Genomic DNA, 19,515 nt, shown 5'->3' with positions numbered 1-19,515 from the left:
AGCTGGACAGTCACTGTTGTTCTATCATTGAGCTACCACATGACCATATGGGCTTGAAAACCACTACGGCCTGCACTCTGCCCATGGTGCGCACTAGTCCAGCATGGTCGTCACTACGCAAACGCGTTACACAGTGAGTTTGGTGTGTCAGTGTGAAGCAGTACTCTAATTACACCCCCTGATTGATGTATACACATGCAAGATGTTTTAAAGCACTTTAGGCCTGCAATTTAGCATTCAATGGCCTCAATTCACTAAGCTTATCTCCTTTCTTTAATAACGTTTCTAGAGTGGTCACCATGGTGATGAGGCATGTCGTATTCAGGAAACATTTTACCTCAGGCAAACCTAAAGTTAACTCTTATGTCTTTAAGTTAAAGTGGACCCAAACTAAAAATACAAGATTTCAGAAATAAAATCTATTTTCTAAATTATAATAATAAATAGCAGCCTTTTTTTCAGCTGCATGATGACAAATATAAAATATTTTACATTTATTGAAGGAACCCCTCCCTTCCTTTCATATTGCCGGCAAATAATCCGGCAAACTGGTGGAGTAGATGGTGTCCGGCAATGGAGGAATTGCTAATGGCTGCCCCCAGTATAACCCTAGTTATGCAAAGAGGAGGGTGAAAAGCATGCACTGAAATGCTCATAGGCTTGAAGGAGTGTTTATTTATCTTTGTATGTGTCAGAGTGGTGCAACTAAATATTTTGAATTAAAAAAAATGTTTGGTTTTTGTCTGCTTTAACTCTTTAATCCTTAAAATAACTCCACAGTTAAAGACAAGCTGTTTATTAACTGCGTGTGAAAATAACTACAGAGGCGGTAAATTAACTACAGAGGAGGTAAATTAACTACAGAGGAGGTAACTTAAGGAATGAAGGGATAAGATAACTCTCTTACTGTGTGGAGGTAAGTTTTCTCTTGCCTTATTATCTCCAGCATGATCTTAGTGAATTGAGGCCAATGTGATTTCTGCCCTTAAAACGCTGCTTTGCGTCCAATCCAGATTTTTCCCAGGGACTTTTGCCATGTATCCCACTCCGCCATGCTCCCCTCCAGGTGTTAGACCCCTTGAAACATCTTTTCCATCACTTTTGTGGCTAGCATAAATTTTTCTAGTTTTCAAAGTTCGCCTCCCCATTGAAGTCTATTGTGGTTCGCGAAAGTTTGTGCGAACCAAACTTTTGCGGGAGGTTCGCAAACTCGGTTCGCGAACCGGAAATCGGAGGTGCGGGCCATCTCTAGTCTTTACATCTACATTTCCGCTCTGCCAATAGAGAGACTGTAATCCTTATAGTGCCGGCTGACTGCATACTCCTTGACTTGAACCATTTTTAATTTCCCTATACTAAAAGAAAGTCAGCATTTTGCATGTGCGCAAAGCAATTACGGCACTTGTTTTTTTCTTTCTGTGAGAAATTAATGTTTAAATTATGCTATATTTCAGTTACGTTCAAGATTTTAATACACAATCCGGTCTTAAAGCGAGTACCGCCTGCAAAAATCTGATTAACAGAAAGTCAGTCCATTGTGGAAACATCCTATAGAGAGGCAACCAGGGGCTGATTACCATGGCTATAGGAGCGTACGAGAACTTAATGTATTCCCTGACTGCTCTCCTCCAATCCGCCTCTGCACAGAGGACTCGTTTCAGTGAAGGCCTTGAGGAAGGCTCTGTGCTCAAATGTATTTCCAGGGAACAGAGAAGAAGGCAAGCGCCTGGGTTTTATTGACTCCAATATCCATCTATTTTATCACCAGCATCCAGGAGAAGGTTAGAACGATGCTGTAACACGTACAGAAAACGTTTCACGCCATGCCGCGAGATGCCTCCTACAAGAAAACTCTATAATTGCAGATAGAAACTATCACCCTTGGTAACACGGTGAGCCTATACGGCCATAAATATCCACTTCCTTTAAAAGCGAAGAAGCTTTGTATTAGTATGTTAGCCGTCACGCTGCGTTTTATTTCTAAGCCACATCTATCTTCTGTAAACACTTGTAGACTCTTGCATAACATACTTTTTATTTTTTTCCCCTAGCAAATAATTCAATACATTATTATGGGACACGTTACAGCTGCAATCATCGACAGTCACATTTCCCATTAACTGAAAGGACCCCCACTGTCAGCTGTGAAAGGGAAACAGAACTGTTTTCAATCAATGTTACATGGCTTGTTTTGTAATGTCTATATCTTGTAGAAGAAAAACAGAATTGTGCTTAAACAAGGTGCAACTCTTATTACTTAAAGGGAACCCGAGGTGAGAGGGATATAGAGACTGACATGTTTATTTCTTTGTAAATGATGCACACTTCCTAGCTGTCATGCTGATACTCTGCTTCTAATGGCCCATACTCACGGGCTACAAATGTCGCCGCAACCACGTGGCGTGCGCGTTATGCGGCGACAGGTCGCCCGTGAGTATGAGGCGCGCACCCCGAATCGTCGCCCGTCGCTGCTGTCGCCAGGCGATTGGCGGCGGTCAATCGCATGGCAACTGTCGCTAGTCCGCGTGTGTACTAGCGACAGCAACATAATAGATAATGTACGGTGCTTCCGGCGAGAGGGAGGAACGTCGGCGACAGCTTCCGTCGCTTCAGTAATCCCTCTTCCGCGTGTGTACGCGGAGGGAGCTGGCGAGGAGCTGTCGCCGAACCTGTCGCGCACACGCTCCCGTGTGCTGGCGACAGGACAAGAAGTAGCCCATGAGTATGGGCCATTATACTTTAAGCCATAGACCCTGGACAAGCATGCAGATCAGATGTCTGTGACAAATCTGGTAAGATTAGTTGCATGCTTGTTTCAAGTGCTTGATTTAGACCCTAGTGACCAGAAAGATCAGTGGGAGTGCCAGGCAACTGGCATTGTTTAAAAGGAAATAAATATGGCGTCTTCCATAGGTCTCACACCTTGGGTTCCTTTTAAAGTAAACTGAGCACCAGGAAAATGTGCTTTCGGGGGGAGGGGGCGTAGAGAAGACTGTGACCATACATACAAGAGGCCATAGGTGTAGCCCCACCAAGACCTCCCTGGTGCTCAGTTGCCAGTTGCGTATGCACGTCCAATCTTGATTAACCAATTTAACCACCTCCATGTTGTATGATCACAGAGGGCATGGACAACTAATAATCACCATACTGATGTTACTCCAAGCTCTGTCTATAATCTAGCCCAAGAACCTATTCTGCTGAACAAGCAGAAGTCCCACAATGTACATACAAGGGGCCTTCCTACACCTTTTGAATGTACAATATTTATGTGTGTGAATAGTGAATCACCAAGCTAGTACAACAACAGAGAGCACTGTAGAAGGAGACAGAGGAAGAGAAGAACTCTTGCTGAAGTGAGACCACCAAGAGTCCAAAGGCAGAGCAAAATGGAACATTTCAGGAAGTGTGCAGGAAGTGTGCACCCATGATGGGTTACCAGACGTATTGCGTAGCTCTATGAAGAGTGAATGTTCTGCCCTCCTCACAGATTATATTAGGATACATATACAATGTTCATTTTCATCTCGACTGTTTCTAGTCATGTTTTCACCAGCCATTTCTCTGTACATCCAGCAGAATCCAGTAACTCTTCATGGGAGTAAAGGTGTGCTGAGATGTTTTGCTTCTCGAATCTCAACTTCTTGATTGGCTCTGAATATTATTGGGGTGAAACCCTCTTGGTCTTCTGTGAGGACAATCCACTTGGAGCCTGCAGACATTATGCAATATATTTAAGTCAGGATGTATCCATAGTAGGTGATCATCTAGATCTGTGAGTTTTTAGATGCACATTTCTTCTGAAAGACCAAAAGAGGCACTCAGTGATCCCCCAAATCACCACTGATGGAGAATCGAGTCAAGTGGTTAAGTTGTGGGCTGGGGGTTCTGTGCTGCATGGCAGTCATGGACTTTATGCAACGTTTGAGGTGAAGGTAGACAGGCCCTGTGCATCTGCAGCGTGCCTGCCCTGCCCTCACTCACCACCAGTCCTCCCCCAGAACACCATCAGTGGATGGGAGATTCACAGTCAGTAAAGAAGAACGTTGCACACAACAGGCCTGCAATTTTAACAGAGTACAGAAGGTCATCAAAAATCGCACTACATATTCTCAGTGCAGGCCACTCATCTGGTGTATGGCCTATGCCTGATGAAGGGCCATCACCCAAACATGTAGCATAATGAGCTGTTGTATGCCTGTTGTGTGTCGCCTCTTTGTTTACATACTGTGGATTTTTTTATGGATCTGGTTTGGTGTGGAGATACATTTCATGGAAGATGCAGATCAGCATCTATTGCTGTGAGAATTAAGCCTTAAGGCATTCATGCACTGTTGATCTACTGTGAAAATTAAGTTATTCATAAACTATTAACCCTTTCCAATCCTATCTAAATCTGACACTGGCCTTTTCCAGCATAGGTCCAATGTCAGATATACCTGTAGTTCAACATAAGAAAAATTGCTGCCGATAAGGGGCACTGTTGCCAGATAAAATCCGGCACATTATCAGCCCCTTTAGACCAAACTGTCAGACTAAGACTGATGCTTTGATTGCCACCGCGCCCGCACCCCTGCTGTGCCACTACATCAACAATCAATGAGACGTGCTTTCTAAAAGTCAGAACCCATCTATTTCACTTTATCTTTACCTCTATCAATAGATATCCAATATCTAGTGGAGGAGAGGGGGCACTTAGTCCTCTCTACCTTGGACCCAACCCTGGAGAACCTTGCCCTGGTCATGGCCATATGTTATATGTGACCAGTGAAAATTTTATTTTACTCTTATCCTCTATAATAATCCCTACTGTTTCTGCATCCAGCAGCCATCCCTGTTATTTTGTTACTGCGCATGAGCGCAGTAACGGACAGCTGGAGGGACCAGGGAGGCAGGGATTTGCGGGAGCGCGCGGTGGGCATGCGACAGGCACGCGCGGCGGGTGCGTACACATGCGCAGTGACTGGTGGCAGCGACGGTAAAAAAAAGACCTAGAGCCCGTTTTTAAACGGGCTTGGGTCTACTAGTTAGGAATAAAAACCCTATGTATAGGGTAGGCAATTTTTTCTGAATGCAAGATTGCCGTATCTTTAGAAAAAAATTCTGTGTGTCCATCAAGATGTCTATAAGCTATTCATTGATAAGATAAGTTCATTCTGGCTTTTACTTTTGTTAGTTGTACCTGGGGCTTCAGAACTCATTTAAATAATTTGACCCACGATTTATTATACAGTTATTTGTGTGGGGGTGTGAATGAGACTGCAACACCGCACACTATAATTCACTAACATCTCAGAAGCCCAATGTTCTGATTTAACCCAAGTGAGGGAGGGTTGAGAACAACTGCCAGTGCCACCAAACAGCAACAAAAAAAAGTGCTCTGATTTTCTGGATCTCTTATATTAGCTATTCTTTTCCAGCTAAAGTAGATCGAGCTTGTTGTGAAAACTCTGCACCGGTGGCCCTTACAACCCCACTAAAGAATCCACCAACCCATGCAAAGTTTATCAGAAATGTAATGAACGCTATAAAAATATTGATCCATCATGTGGGAACCTATTTCTCATATGTACACAGCACCACAAAGATGATTTTGTCCTATAAATAACATCACAAAGTCAATGGTGCTCTATAGATGAAGGGATGAGATAGGACAGTCAGTCTAACCCCAACCATACAAGCCAGAAACGGTGGAACCAGTCAGGTGGCGAAAAAAGGGAGACGCCAACTCCACGTGTGCTTACACTAGAAAATAGAATATATTTGGACTCGCTGTGTAGACTGCAAAGCAAATACTTGATTATTATCATTATTATTATTTATTGAATGTATATATTATACTGTACAACAGATAAACAGGGTCAACATAACAAGTTGGGACATACAGTATAAAGAGCACAGACTAAGAAACAATAAACAGGATCATGCAATGAGGTTGAGTGTCTTTAGTATCAAACGTTCACTTCCGTTCAAGTCTGTGGGCGGAGTGCCGGATGAGGGTGCATGATCAAGCTGGGAACATGAGGAGGATTGCCATGCCATGGGCGTACAATGTAAAGGGTGGCGGTAGAGACACAATGGCTGTGGCTGTTGAGCAGGGCATTAGCAGAATGTCTTAGGGCTTTGATGTGGAGGGATAGGTGAGCCTGGACAGGTGAGTTTTTAAAACCCATTTAAAGGGAATAAAGAAGGAGGTGAGCCTAATGGCTCGTGGGAGGGAGTTCCAATGCGTTTCAGATTATGGAGTCCTTAGTCATGGCTAGTGAGTAGCACACATGCCCTACATTTATATGGTTGCACAGAGTACTTAGCTACAAGGAAGGGGTGGAGAACTCCCCGACCCAAAATCGATTACCGCTGTGAGGTTGATTTAACCCCAAAGTTGCCTAAATGCAAAGGAAGTTACATATTGCATGCAAAATTGTTCACTGAATAACCTCACATCTGCAAGAAAAAAAGTCTGAAAGGCGTTAGTTCTTCAGCCATATTGTGATGTCTATGTTGGATCTGATCTTATAATAAAGTAATTTGCAGTCTACACAGCGAGTGCCTCCGTTTTCCAGGCTCTATAGATGAATAATAATGTATAAAATAACTGTTACCGAACATCATTTCAATGTTCTGAAGGTGGAAGACGTCCCGCACGGTGCTCAGGTGGAGTTTTCCATGACACAAGAGGATGGCCCTGGTGTCACTTCTGTCTTCTGGCGACCTCTTAGAATAAACACAAAAAGATTAGTTTACTGAGGGTGTATTCCATGTACGTTTGTCAGACATATTTCTGTGTCTCTGCTACTGCGTACATACAAGCTCTGTGTCCCTGAACTTCACCATTGCTTTTTGCCATGTCCTATTTTTAGGTATTTTCCACTTAAATTAAAGTGCACCTGTCACAGACCTGAGCATTTCATGCAGGGAATGTGACCTAAAAATAATAAAGATGCAAAATACATATTTACAGGCTACCCACAGCAAAAATAACTGATAGGTTTAGAGTTCCCTCCAGCTGAAATAATATACTTATTAAAACCATAGTCTAATTAGTCATCCTACAGCTAAGTACACGCTTCAGTTTTTTTCCTACACAGATATGTTCCATCGTGTTATTTTGATAATTCTGATAAAGAGGGTATATACTAAAATAAAATGTCACAAGAAATGTAATAAAGTGTGGTCAAGCTGGCTGCAATACTACAAATTGAAACTGGAAGCAGGGCCGTAACTAGAAATCACTGGGCCCCCCTGCAAAAATTTGGATGGCCCCCCCTCCTCTGCCCCCAGGTCCGTTTTGTGAGGCTGGAGGGGTCGCAGCTCAGGAGGAAAGTGTGCCCACACATTGGCAGGGAGGGGGGACAGTCCCCCCTCCCTCACCTCAGGCTCTCCTCTCTGCGCTCCAGTGTTTATTATCAGTGGCAACAGGCGGGCAGCAGAAACACATACTGTACCTCCATCACGGAGGTCTCCGATCTCTGACGCTATTTTCTGTTTAAACAGGAAGTAGCATGAAGCACTGAGAGATCGGAGACCTAGATGCTGGAGGGGAGCACAGAGAGGAGAGCCCAAGGTGATGGAGGGGGGGGGGCTGTCCACGTTTTCCTCTCATGCTGCGACCCCTCCAGCCCCACAAAACGGACCTGAGCGGGCCCTGGAGGGGCCCCGGGCCTCCCCGCGGGGGCAGGGGCTGCATCCCCTATAGTTACGCCAGTGAGGAAGAGTAAGTGTTGGAGCAGCATAACTACAGAGGGGCCCAGAGCTGTAAGGTGGCCCCAACTACTATTTCACTGCCTCCAATAAAGGGGCGTAAGTAGACCAGAACCTCTCTGTAGGCTGTTGAATGGTCACTGAGATGCCTTTAATAGTCAGATAGTAATTGACTGTCTAGATAGTTTTAAAAAGTACTGTTATTTTTTTTCTTCATATAATACCATAAGAAGTTTCTTTACAAAAATAAAGAGTAAGAATATTATTTCTCGACAAAAAAATCTACAGTGTATACTGGTGCTCTGCGATGTCAGAGGTCTCCTCTAGCACAGTCTGCCAGCACAGATAGATCTCCTAATAGTGGTGGAGCTGGCCACTGCACCACTGCCCCCCCTCCTTTCCAGGAAATTACTGTGCCCCCCTGAGTGCCCCCCCTGCTCAGTAACATACAGTTAACTGTTTCCAGGCTCCAGAGAGTACACTGAAAAGATATGGTCTGTAAAATAACTCTCCATGTCAGCCTCTATGTAGGCATTAAGTAATTCAAGGGTCTTATCTATTTGCCATAAATACTTTACAATCCTTGTAAGATCCCTTGTAGTTAATGTATCTGAATGACACTTATATTTGCAAAAAAAAATATCTCTACTGTCTTCTGACAGTGTGTGTGTTCTAACATTGTCAGTCAACAGGAATAGAGTCTGAAGAAGGGTTAATAGATGACAGTTTACTGCTTTTCTTTTAAATTAGCCAATATATGGTATTATCCTGATTCAAAACTTCCTGTCTGTGAAATACAAGCGCTAGTCTCCAGCAATGCTTAGCTACTAAGATAAGGAATTACACAGTGTTTCTCTTCCTCCTGCCCTTTCCCCCATCTCCTTGCTTGTAAAGTCGTCAGACACAGGCTGGGGGGCTGGATTGATTTGTCTGTGATCTGTCTACACAGAAGCAGCCTGCTAGCAAGTAAGGGTTAAAGCATGCCAGCCTCTGAGTTCTGTTTGTGATGTTTACATTTAGTTCTTATTATTACTGAACTAGTTAGCCTTTATTTTAACACCTGAGTTAGGCTAAAAATGTCTTAAAGAGAATCTGTATTGTTAAAATCGCACAAAAGTAAACATACCAGTGCGTTAGGGGACATCTCCTATTACCCTCTGTCACAATTTCGCCGCTCCTCGCCGCATTAAAAGTGGTTAAAAACAGTTTTAAAAAGTTTGTTTATAAACAAACAAAATGGCCACCAAAACAGGAAGTAGATTGATGTACAGTATGTCCACACATAGAAAATACATCCATACACAAGCAGGCTGTATACAGCCTTCCTTTTGAATCTCAAGAGATCATTTGTGTGTTTCTTTCCCCCTGCAGCTATCTTCCACTGAAGTGTCAGGCTGTTTCTTCCTGCAGAGTGCAGACAGCTGTGCCTGTATGTAATTCCTCAGTATGTGAAAGCCCAGCCAGCTCAGAGGAGGATTTATCCAGCTTGTAAAAGATAATAGAACAGAGAGAAGCTGCACTAATCTAAATATCACACAGGCAGTGTGCAGAGAGGGGCCTGGATGGGGGAGTTCATAGCAGAACCACAACACTGAAGAACTTGGCAGCCTTCCAGACACAGGCTGACAAGTCTGACAAGAGAGAGATAAGTTGATTTATTACAGAGATGGTGATAGTAGAACGTGCTGCAGTAAGCCAGAACACATTAGAATAGCTTTTGGAACTTGTAGGATGATAAAAAACAGGATGCAATTTTTGTTACGGAGTCTCTTTAAGCTCACCATACAAAACATCAATTTTGACCACCCAAATGGGCCCCGCTAGCCAGCCTCATGCCTCCTTTGTGCCCAGTCATCGCCTCGGATGGTATTAAAGACAGACGGTGAACACAACAGCTGGGCATGTGACAATTTTCAAGTTATATTAAGAATGGCGCCGTCCATATTCATCTTATTTTAGGCATCCATTACAGTGACTCTGTAGGGAATCCATACATATGCATTGCATATCTTGAAACAGAAGTATTTAATAGATGGAACAGTTGTTGCTTCTTACTTTGTAGAGATTTTCTTTTGTCTTATCCAACTATATGAAAAAGTCCCATAGGTCGCTCAAGCATGCTTGCTGACTCCTAGGTGATCACTCCTCACACCCTCCCACTTGATGGCTCATACTGTCTGCCCTTCACCTGGACAGCATGAGTCAATTCTGAAGCGAGGGCTGAGGTGGGGTCATGTGGAAGGCAATAGAGTTATCTGTAAGTGAACTACTCAGTTGTCTATTTTATTAGCAGGATTTCATGTAGCTGGATGTGAAAGAAGAAGGTTGTATAGGTAAGGAAACAGCATTTGTGCTGTTATTAAAGGGGAACTTCAGCCTAAACAAACATACTGCCATTAAGCTACATTAGTATGTTAATTAAAATAGATAGGTAATATATTTTCTTACCCACCCTGCTTTAAAATAACAGGCAAATGTTTGTGATCTCATGGGGGCAGCCATCTTTTTGGTTGAAAGGAGGTGGCAAGGAGCATGAGACACAGTTCCAACTGTCCTGTGTCCTGATCACCCCTCCCAACTGCGCGAGCTAGGCTTCAAATCTCAAATTCAAATTTAAAAAGAAAAAAATTGCAAAACAGTAGAGCCAGAACAACAACATCAGAAATCCCATCATGCTTTGCACAGCATCAGGGGAAAAATGCCCGGGCAGTTTTCTTCTGTCTGGCTAAAAATGAGGCTTGAGTAAGAAAAACAAAGTTCTGATGCTGTATTAAAACTGTTAAAGAAACACCAGGCCTTTTCAGTGCTGCTGAGTAGATTTTTAGTCTGGAAGTTTACTTTAAACATGTCTATTTCATATCATAATAACAGCAGATTCATATGCATGGATCCACTATAAGGTCACTTTATAGTAAAACACATTTCAGAAAATCATTTTAATAACAGCTAGAAAGAAATATTCTGTCATGATTCCAGTTCAAATTAATATTTAATTGTTCTAGCATAAGTTTTTTTTTTAAGTTGAAATTAGATTGGGTAGGATAAGTTATGTTCATAAGGTGGCCACGCACCATACAATTTTTTAAATATCTTTTCAATTCAAGAATTGCAATCAATTTTTCTGACTGATTGTAACACTTCAAAAATCTGACCAATGTACCAGACACCTACTGTATGTTCAATTTATTCCCAATTATGAAAAAAGTGATTGAAAACTCGTAAAAAATTGCTTGGGTCTGTACATTAAGTAATTGACAATCTACCACACACCATATAATTTTGATAATAATTGATCAGAAAAATCCAACACTCCCGATCTTCTTTTATCGAATAAAAAACGGGAAATTGGATCAGGTTTCTTAAACAAATGAAAAAAAAAAGCTTTTTATTTATCGAGACATCCAATGGTAATTTTCGAATTGGACTAAAATTGGATCTTTTATGGTGTGTGGCCACCTTTAGTGTACTATAACTGAACACTTTAAAGAGGAGCTGTCAGCCATACTATCTCAGAAAAAAAACACATATATAAGTAGATAAATACTTATTCTAATTACAGAACAAATGTATTGCACTGTCCACATTTTGATTTTTAGTGATTTTTCTATAGTAAAAAAAGAGAAAATCCTTCTTAGTATTCTCCATTTTAACTGTGTCTATTTTGAACCCAATCCTGATGTAATTTCCTCCCTTACTTTCCTCTGCCTGATTGTGTACGCATTGCCAGCCCTTCTCCCAGTCTTCAGCCTCTCCCACCCAGCTCTGCAATAGAAAGTGCATGAGAGATATTGGCCAATCAGAGAGGAACAGAAGTGTGGGAGGGGAAAACAGGAGGAAAAGATCATTCAGCCAATCAGGCTGCATTAGTTAAGTCTGGGCCAGTGCACACCAAAAACATCTAGCAGATCTGCAAACGCTAGAGGTTTTTAAAGCTGTTTTTCAGCATGTTTAGAGAGATTTTCTAAACATGCCTAGCTTTTTTGGAGAGTTTTTGTGTAGCAGATTCCAAATATTGTTACAGTAAAACTATTACTGAACAGCTTCTGTAACAAAGACGCCTGGAAAACCGCTCTGATCTAGCGTATTTCAGAGCGTTTTTCCACTTTCCTATACTTAACATTGAGGCAGAAACGCCTCAGAAATCTAAAAAATGCTGCAGCCCCCCGAGTTTGCATTTGTGGAAAAAACAAACCACTTTGGTGTGCACCAGCCCATTGAAATACATTACCCAAGCGGTTTTCAAACTGCTAGCGTTTTTAAAAACGCTCACAAACCGCTCTGGTGTGCACCAGCCCTCTGAGGGGAAAGTAGAGAAGCAAAAAAGAACAACCCAGCATGCCCTGCAACTTCCTTTGTGCGGTAATGTACCAAATAAGAGTCAGGTAAACTGGGGAATGATCATTTATCAACAGGAAAAGTAATAGTGATTTTTAATTTTGGATAGCCTGGTTAGCATCCTTATTACTTGTTTACCAGATAAAAATAGAGAATAGATTTTTGATTTTATGCCTGACAGTACCTCTTTAAAGCAAATCTGAAGTGAATAAAAGTCAGATAGTCACCTATGGAGAGAAATGCTCTTGATCCTATTGAGGCTTCCCGTTCCTTCCTCAATGTCCTGGTTCAAGCACTGTCACCCCTGTTCAATTCCTCGTAAGGCACTAGGGGCACTCGTGTCCCCGAGCACACATGAAGATGGGCAGCTCAGTAATGTGCAGGCTTAGGTGTGCACTCAAACAAGCCCGCTCATGCGCAGTACGGAGTGGCCCATCTTCGGGAGCGCCCAGGGACACAAGTGCTTGTGAAGCCTTCTGATGACTCACTGAGGTTGGACAAATAGCTCTAATGGGGGTAACAGCATTGGAACGAGGGCACCAAGAGAGGACAGGGAAGGTGCAATTGGATCCAGGGCCTTCCCTCTCCATAGGTAAGTACAGTAGCGTTTCGGTTATCTGGCACTGATGGGGATCGGCTCATGCCGAATAAGTGTGCTTTCTGATTGCTTGACACTCAATGTTAAAAATAGGCCTAGCTAATGCAGCACTATATACCTCACTCTATATACATACCATGGACTCTGTATTAAATGGTAAATACTTTAATTGAAAGTATATTAATCTTGGGGGAGCCAAGGAGCCATGGGCGTAACAATAGACACGTGCAAGGGATGCAGGGGCAGAGGGGCCAGAATCAGAGATGGTCGTAGTCAGCCAACTTCGCTACGCTGCAACTACGCGTAGTTTTACGCAATTACGCTTCGCCAAACTACGGCTTTGAAATCAAATATTCGCTTCGTATGCACTTCGTAGACTACGCGTTAAAATACGCAATTACAAAATAGTGCAAAGCGTAGTGTATGCGGATGCTTATGCCCGTATGCAGAAACTTTTACGCATTAATTTCTCTTTAACTGCTTATACCGGGACCTCTTCTATGCGTACATCCCCTTTCCAATGCGTAAATTTGTAAGCATGCAACCGCACGCGGAAAATTAGACGCGAGTAACGCATTCGTAGTTCACTACACAATACACATGTTAACTACGCATAGTGGGTGTAAGCTACGCGTAGCGGTACTTTGCTACGCGTAAATTCGTAAGCGTAGTTTTGAAACTTCACCTATGAACTGTTAGATTCTGTTCTAAATCACCTTGCTTCGACACCTACTCGATTAATATTTAATGATGCCTTTTCGCATACATACTGGAATGTGGTTATTTAGAAAACATGGCTTCTGTTTATATTTCTTGTGTTGCGTACATGCCCAGGTCAGGGAGACATGTGGCCTTGTCCATAGAACAGCTTCTTGGTATGTTCTAGTTCTGACAGAACTGAAGATTTTCTCTTAAAGGGCAGGTCTGCTCCCCAAGCCTTTTTGACTAACTCAGTCCAAATAACTGAGGCCTACTTAAATTATAACATGAACTATGATGCATAGATGCGAACTACGATGCGTAAAGTCGCACTGGTGTTTCTGCTCATCCCAGCCCAGAATCCACACAGGGGCCCCGTGGGGGGAGAAGTTTATTTTTCCCTGCCTGAGAGACTGACCACTAAGTGCTCTCTGCACAATTCTTCTAATGACTGCCTCTGCTCAGCCACTGATAAGGAATCAATCATACAAATATTTATAGACAGACCCTTTTCAGTGTGCAGCAGGCTTTTGGGGGGAGGACCCAACTTCTCTGCCCCTCCCTAAGTGCTGTCTACTGTAGTGATGCTGGAGGAGTCTGCAGAGCCCGTTCTGCTCCATCAGAGATGGACAGAGTGAGTGCAATAAGCTGAGGCTGTCAGTTTTCTGTATGTGTTTTCTGCACACCATAGGCTTGATTCACAAAAGAGGGCAAACTGTTAGCACGGCCGTTTTCGCGCGATCGCGAATTTTCGCGCGAACCGATAACGTTTTCGCGCGCAAACGCAAATTTTACCGCAAAATCGATATCGTTTTCGCGCGAAAATTCGCGTTTGCGTGCGAAAACGTTATCGTTTAGCGCGGAAATTCGCGATCGCGCGCAATGCGAATTTTCGCGCGAAAACGGCCGTGCTAACAGTTAGCACTCTTTTGTGAATCAAGCCCCATGTGTGTCTGTATGTGTGAAAACATGCATGTTTTATCACAGAAGCTGTTGTAATTGATATAGAAAATGCCTACAGTGCTTCGCTGCTGTCTGTTTTTATCTGCATGGGGAAAACACATTCAAGTGTGCACTAGACAGTTGAATAACATCGGTTCTCAGTTTTCCTGTGCAGAAAGCGAGGGGGGCATCCAACATTGCGCAGTGGGGCCCGGTGATTTCTAGTTACACCCCTGCAAGGAGCCCAGTTTGTAAGCACAGCAGAGCCCACAAAAAGCACAAGAAGTTGGCCTTGGCCACTGTGAGTACTGTCGGTGATTTGTGCTGGACTGGTTGGCTGAGACTGCTGGTTGGTCTAGTTCTGGATAACTGGGACTCTACTATATCTGACTTTTTTTCCCACTTCAGTTTTACTTTAACAGAACTAGTAGAGGAATGAGGATAGATAGCTCATGCATCCCTCAGCAGGGAGTTTGATCATTTTCATCATTTCAGGAACTTTGCAAAAGATAATTTGTTATACCGTAGCTAGCAGGGGGCGGAGCAATAGGGGCTGCAGAGGTTGCGACTGCATAGAGGCCCTTGGGCCAGAGGGGCCCTCCTTCATCCACTGTATTAGCTCTATATTGGTCCTGAGCTGTTAATAATCACTTCTGTAGATGCTTTAAGTAGTAGTAATCCTTAACAAACTGTTCCCCATCCCTTTCTTGCACCTCTGACACTGTGATTGTCCTTGGCAGGTTTTGGTGCGCCATATCAATTGTTATGTGCAGACAGAGTGCTCGGGGGCCCCAGGTAAAACTTGCACTGGGGCCCATAGCTCCTTAGCTACGCCACTGGTAGCTAGAATTGAAGGTTCACTGTCTTCATCTCCTCCCTTAGTGTCTCCACCTCACTACCCTCTAGACCAGTGTTCCTCAACCCTGTCCTCAAGGCCCACCATGCATGTTTTGTGGAAATCCACCACACAGGTAGTTAATAAACTCTGCTGAGACACTTATTACCCCACCTGTGCATATTTGTGTTTTCCTGCAAAACATGTACTGTTGGTGGGCCTTGAGGACAGGGTTGGGGAACTCGGCTCTAGACTGTCAGCTTGTAAAGGTCAGGTCCTCCCCTTAGTGTTTCCTGTTTCTGCTGTACTTTATCAATGAAAATGTACCAGTAATGGTGATGTTTCAAACTCGACATAAAGTGTATGTATTTGTGTTGCTGAATGTCCTGATTGTGTGTGTTAAACTACTCATGTATCTTTGCTCCCCACTATTGTTGATTTTGTACTATGTACAGCGTTACAGAACATGTCGGCACTATACAAATAATAAAAATAATAAATAAGAGTGTGCATCTTACTTTTCATTTTGGCAAATGTGCTTCCTCCATTATTTAAAGTGAGCGTGAAGTGTAAATAAAACAAAAAAACAGATACTCACCAAAGGAGAGGGAAGGCTATGGGTCCTATAGAGCCTTCACATTCCTCCTTCAACCGATTGGCCAGAGACTGATCACTTCCACCGCTGCAGGAGGCTCCGGCAATCTTCGGGAGCCCGAGTGCTCCCGAAAACGGGCCGCTCCGTCTTGCGCATGCTAGAGAATGCATGCTCACACATGCGCAGTATGAAGCGGCCTGTCTTCAGGAGCACTCGGACTCCTGAAGATTGCCATAACCTCCTGCGGTTGTGGAAGTGAGCAGTCTCCAACCCATCGGTCATAGACTTTTAATGTGGGATCCAGTGCTGGAACGTGGGGACCGTAGGAGGAACGAGAAGGCTCTATAGGACCCAGAGCCTTCCCAATTCTTAGGTGAGTTTTTTTGTTTTATTTACACTTCAGACTTCCTTTAAAATTATTGTTTTTTGCTATTAACCTCCTTCAAGGGATGAGAAGGCTTTTTAGTTTTAAAGCATACCCAAAGTGAACATCGGGTCAATAAACAGAAACTTACCTAAGAAGCAGGAGGCCTCTGGATCCTGAAGAGGCTTCCCACGCTGTCTGGCCATTTACAGACCCCCCCCCCCCCCAAAGAAATCCAACAGGCTAATCTTTACTGTGCTCCTCTTCATGCAAGAGCATGAGCGTACTTGGGCAGGTGCAGCGAGGGTGCAGCGCAGCTGCGCTCATGCATGAAGAGGAGCACGGTCGTGATCTTCAGGAGAGTCCCAGGTAACTGAGGTGGTCAGGAGGAGGACATGGGAAGCCTCTGGAGGATTCAGAGGCTTCCCTTTTCTTAGGTAATCTTTTTGGGGGGTTTACTTTAACTAGTTGATTAAAAAGCAATCGATATCTCTGTATCTACCTGATATGGAATGTATGGCATATGGCATAAACGTTACAAAATAGCAACACAATGCATACCTGATGAGTTATTGTTATATAAGGGGGCTCCTCAGAGGAAGGGTAGGACATTGGTCTTGAGCAATGACTTAAAACGTCTTTCATTTCAGAATAGTAAATCTGTTGCTTCCCTAGCTGAGCTTCACGCCCAGGATTGAGCATCACTGCATTGACCATGGATTTGCTAGGCACAGGAGCAGTATCATCTTGTGTATCTTCTGAGTCGTATTTGCCAGACCACTGAGACAATGACCTACATAAGGTCTTCTTAGGTTTGTTAGTACTGACCCTTTGGATTGTTACCTCAGTCTGAGATACAGGATTATCCACCAACCTGTTTCATCACAATCATCTAGGCTTGACGTTGGGCTTGAGTCATAGGCTGGTACCCCGTGCAATATCCCTTAGTTTCCGTCTGATGCGTGGAGTCTTACTTTTTATATGATTTGGCACCCAAAACTCTTTGATTACACCATGATCACCATAGGGTTGCGTGTGACTTTCTATGGAATTAAAACGCACTGCTGTTGTTGAACTTTGATCACAATTTAATCTTGAAGGTATATATTCAGGGGGCAAAATTTGTTTTGTCAGTAACTGTATCATATATTTTTCAGAAATCGACAGGGGCAGGAACATCAGATCGCTAGACCTTTGCCTGCCAGCCATGATCAGTAACAGAGTATCGGCAAGAAATGATATTCCTTTTACTTTCTCGTTCTCCTCCAGCTTGACTTCTTGGATGTTGGGCATGCAAGACGGAGCTATGGGGTAGATTAACACCAGGTTGGGAGTTGTTGGACGCTACTGCAACTCTCTCACAATTAGGGTCAAGGACTAGAATATCTGGGGTAGAGATACCTGGTAGTGATACTTTTCTTGTGGTTGTGGCATTCTTCTCAAATGAAACGATTACAAGGTTGGATAGTTCTAGTTTGCTTTCTCCAGAAATGCTCTTTTGTTTTATGCTAAAACGGGGACTGGGGTCAGACTTGCGATGCCTTGCAAGAATCTGAGAAATGTCTGTAGGGACTAGTGAGGAGATCTTTAAAAAATCCACAGGCTCTGATCTCCCGGAATCCACAGACATCCTTCTGTTGTTTTTTGACAATTCCATATCTAGTATCCGGAGGGATGCTTGCACCGCTGATTCATTCAGATCCTTCTGGGTGGCACAGTTCCCCTTTGTTGCTACTTCTGAAGTTACAACAACTTGGTAGTCCAGGATGGGCTGAATAGCCACGATGGTGGAGTCAATGTTAAATACAGGACAGAAAGAACAAGGACTTAATGTCTTATCCTCATCATTCCATAGGTAAGAATAAAGGGAATCATCCATGGATGCCACAACCCGACTTCCATCCTTAGTCCAGCAGGCACATCGAATCACGTTGCATCCCGTAATGTCTGCTTTGACAAATAGGTTCTTCTTAAGAAACACAGAGTAGAGAACCAAAATATCCCGTTTGGTTAAAACAGCTAAGATATCTTTGTTTGGGTGCCAAATACAGCCTTGAGGAAGAATAGGTAGAGCTTCACCGTACTCACAAGTCTGAGAAACAACCAGTTTGTTCTTTTCCAACGGGTTATAATACAGCTGCCAAATGGTGACATGTTTTTTGTGTTGGACAGCCAGCAAAGCCGGGATGTCCATCGCCTGTCCCCAGTACAGGCCGTGAACATGCTCAAACTGGCCTATCACCACAGAACTGCCAAAATCCGGTTCTTCATTTTGGAGGTGGAAGGAAGTGAGGATGACCTGCTTGCCATCTGTCCAGGCAATTCCGTGCAGGGGGTGGATGGCTTGATGCAGGGTGTTTACACGTTCTTCAATAATTTTGCTTTTCCTTGATCCATTGAACGTTTTTCCAATGCAGACAAGGAGGAAAGTTCTAATCCAGCATTTCCTCAGTGAGAAGATAACTGGCCAACATTAGCATTCTTATTCCCGTTACCAACAATTTTATTAGGCGCTTCTTCGGAGGAGTTTCTTCAGTTCTGACCAGTAAATCTTTGTAGCTGATGGAGTTACTTAGTTTACTTTTATCCTGGAGGCGTTTCCACCACCCCCCACCACCAGCTTCTAGGAAGGTTTAACCAATTAAACTGCAATGACTTTAGGTTAGAAATCTGACTAGGAAGGTTAAGTCTGTCATTCTGTCTGCTAAATATAACTTTTTAATACATTGACCTCTTGGTGACTGAAGCTTTCTTATGTGTAGGATTATACCATAACATCACTTGACTTCTCCTTCTGCAGCGAGACTAAGGAAAGTAACATCAGTTATTATGTAATTCCCTTTAATTCCCTGTAATGCTTCACTGAGTGACCACGGGATGCTAAGATTAGTCTAAGCCATTCATACAAAGATCAGATATCGATAACTAACACGTTGAGGTTGATATCTCAGACAGGTGCATCGAAAACTGCAGGATAAACAGAGCAGAGCATTACATTTCAGCTGCTGAATGAAACATGGAATTAATTCGATATTTGCCCTAGTCTAATTCAATTATTTATATAGTGCAACATCTTCCGCAGCGCTGTACAGAGTATATTGTCTTGTCATTTCCCTCAGAGGGGCGCACAATCTAATCCCTACCATAGTCACATGTCTACATCGTGTAGTGTATGTATCATTTAGCCAGCTTAGGGGGAAATCAACTTACATTATCTGTATGGTTTTGGCGGATGTAGGAGGAAACCGGATTGCCTGGAGGAAACCCACACAGACAGAGGGAGAACCTTCCAAATCCGCACAGATAGTGCCCTCCCTGATTTGAAGCGTGGACCCAGCGCTGCGAGGCTGCTGGTGTTTCTGACAAGATTAGCCTCATGCTTGTTTAACTTTTTAATGACCACTCCACGCCAATTGGTGTGGATGCGGCGGCAGCCCCAGGACCAC

General features: G+C 43.3%; 1 protein-coding gene and 1 pseudogene across 1 annotated transcript; both read right to left on the bottom strand.

Moving 5' to 3' along the window:
* Positions 1-631: 631 nt before the first annotated feature.
* LOC137571314 (WD repeat and coiled-coil-containing protein-like) lies at positions 632-16,966 on the bottom strand. Its single transcript, XM_068280263.1, has 3 exons — positions 16,631-16,966; positions 6,603-6,714; positions 632-3,712 (listed from the first exon to the last, which is right to left on the bottom strand). Exons 1-3 carry the CDS (start codon positions 16,784-16,786, stop codon positions 3,594-3,596), a joined length of 387 nt encoding a protein of 128 aa, XP_068136364.1. The 5' UTR covers positions 16,787-16,966; the 3' UTR covers positions 632-3,593.
* Positions 16,967-17,155: 189 nt separating this feature from the next.
* LOC137571313 (WD repeat and coiled-coil-containing protein-like) lies at positions 17,156-18,599 on the bottom strand (annotated as a pseudogene).
* Positions 18,600-19,515: the final 916 nt, after the last annotated feature.

Source organism: Hyperolius riggenbachi, chromosome 4, assembly GCF_040937935.1.
Source record: "Hyperolius riggenbachi isolate aHypRig1 chromosome 4, aHypRig1.pri, whole genome shotgun sequence".
Taxonomy (NCBI): Eukaryota; Metazoa; Chordata; class Amphibia; order Anura; family Hyperoliidae; genus Hyperolius; species Hyperolius riggenbachi.
Note: the sequence above shows the minus strand (reverse complement) of the source record. Positions and strands in the feature narration are given on the sequence as shown.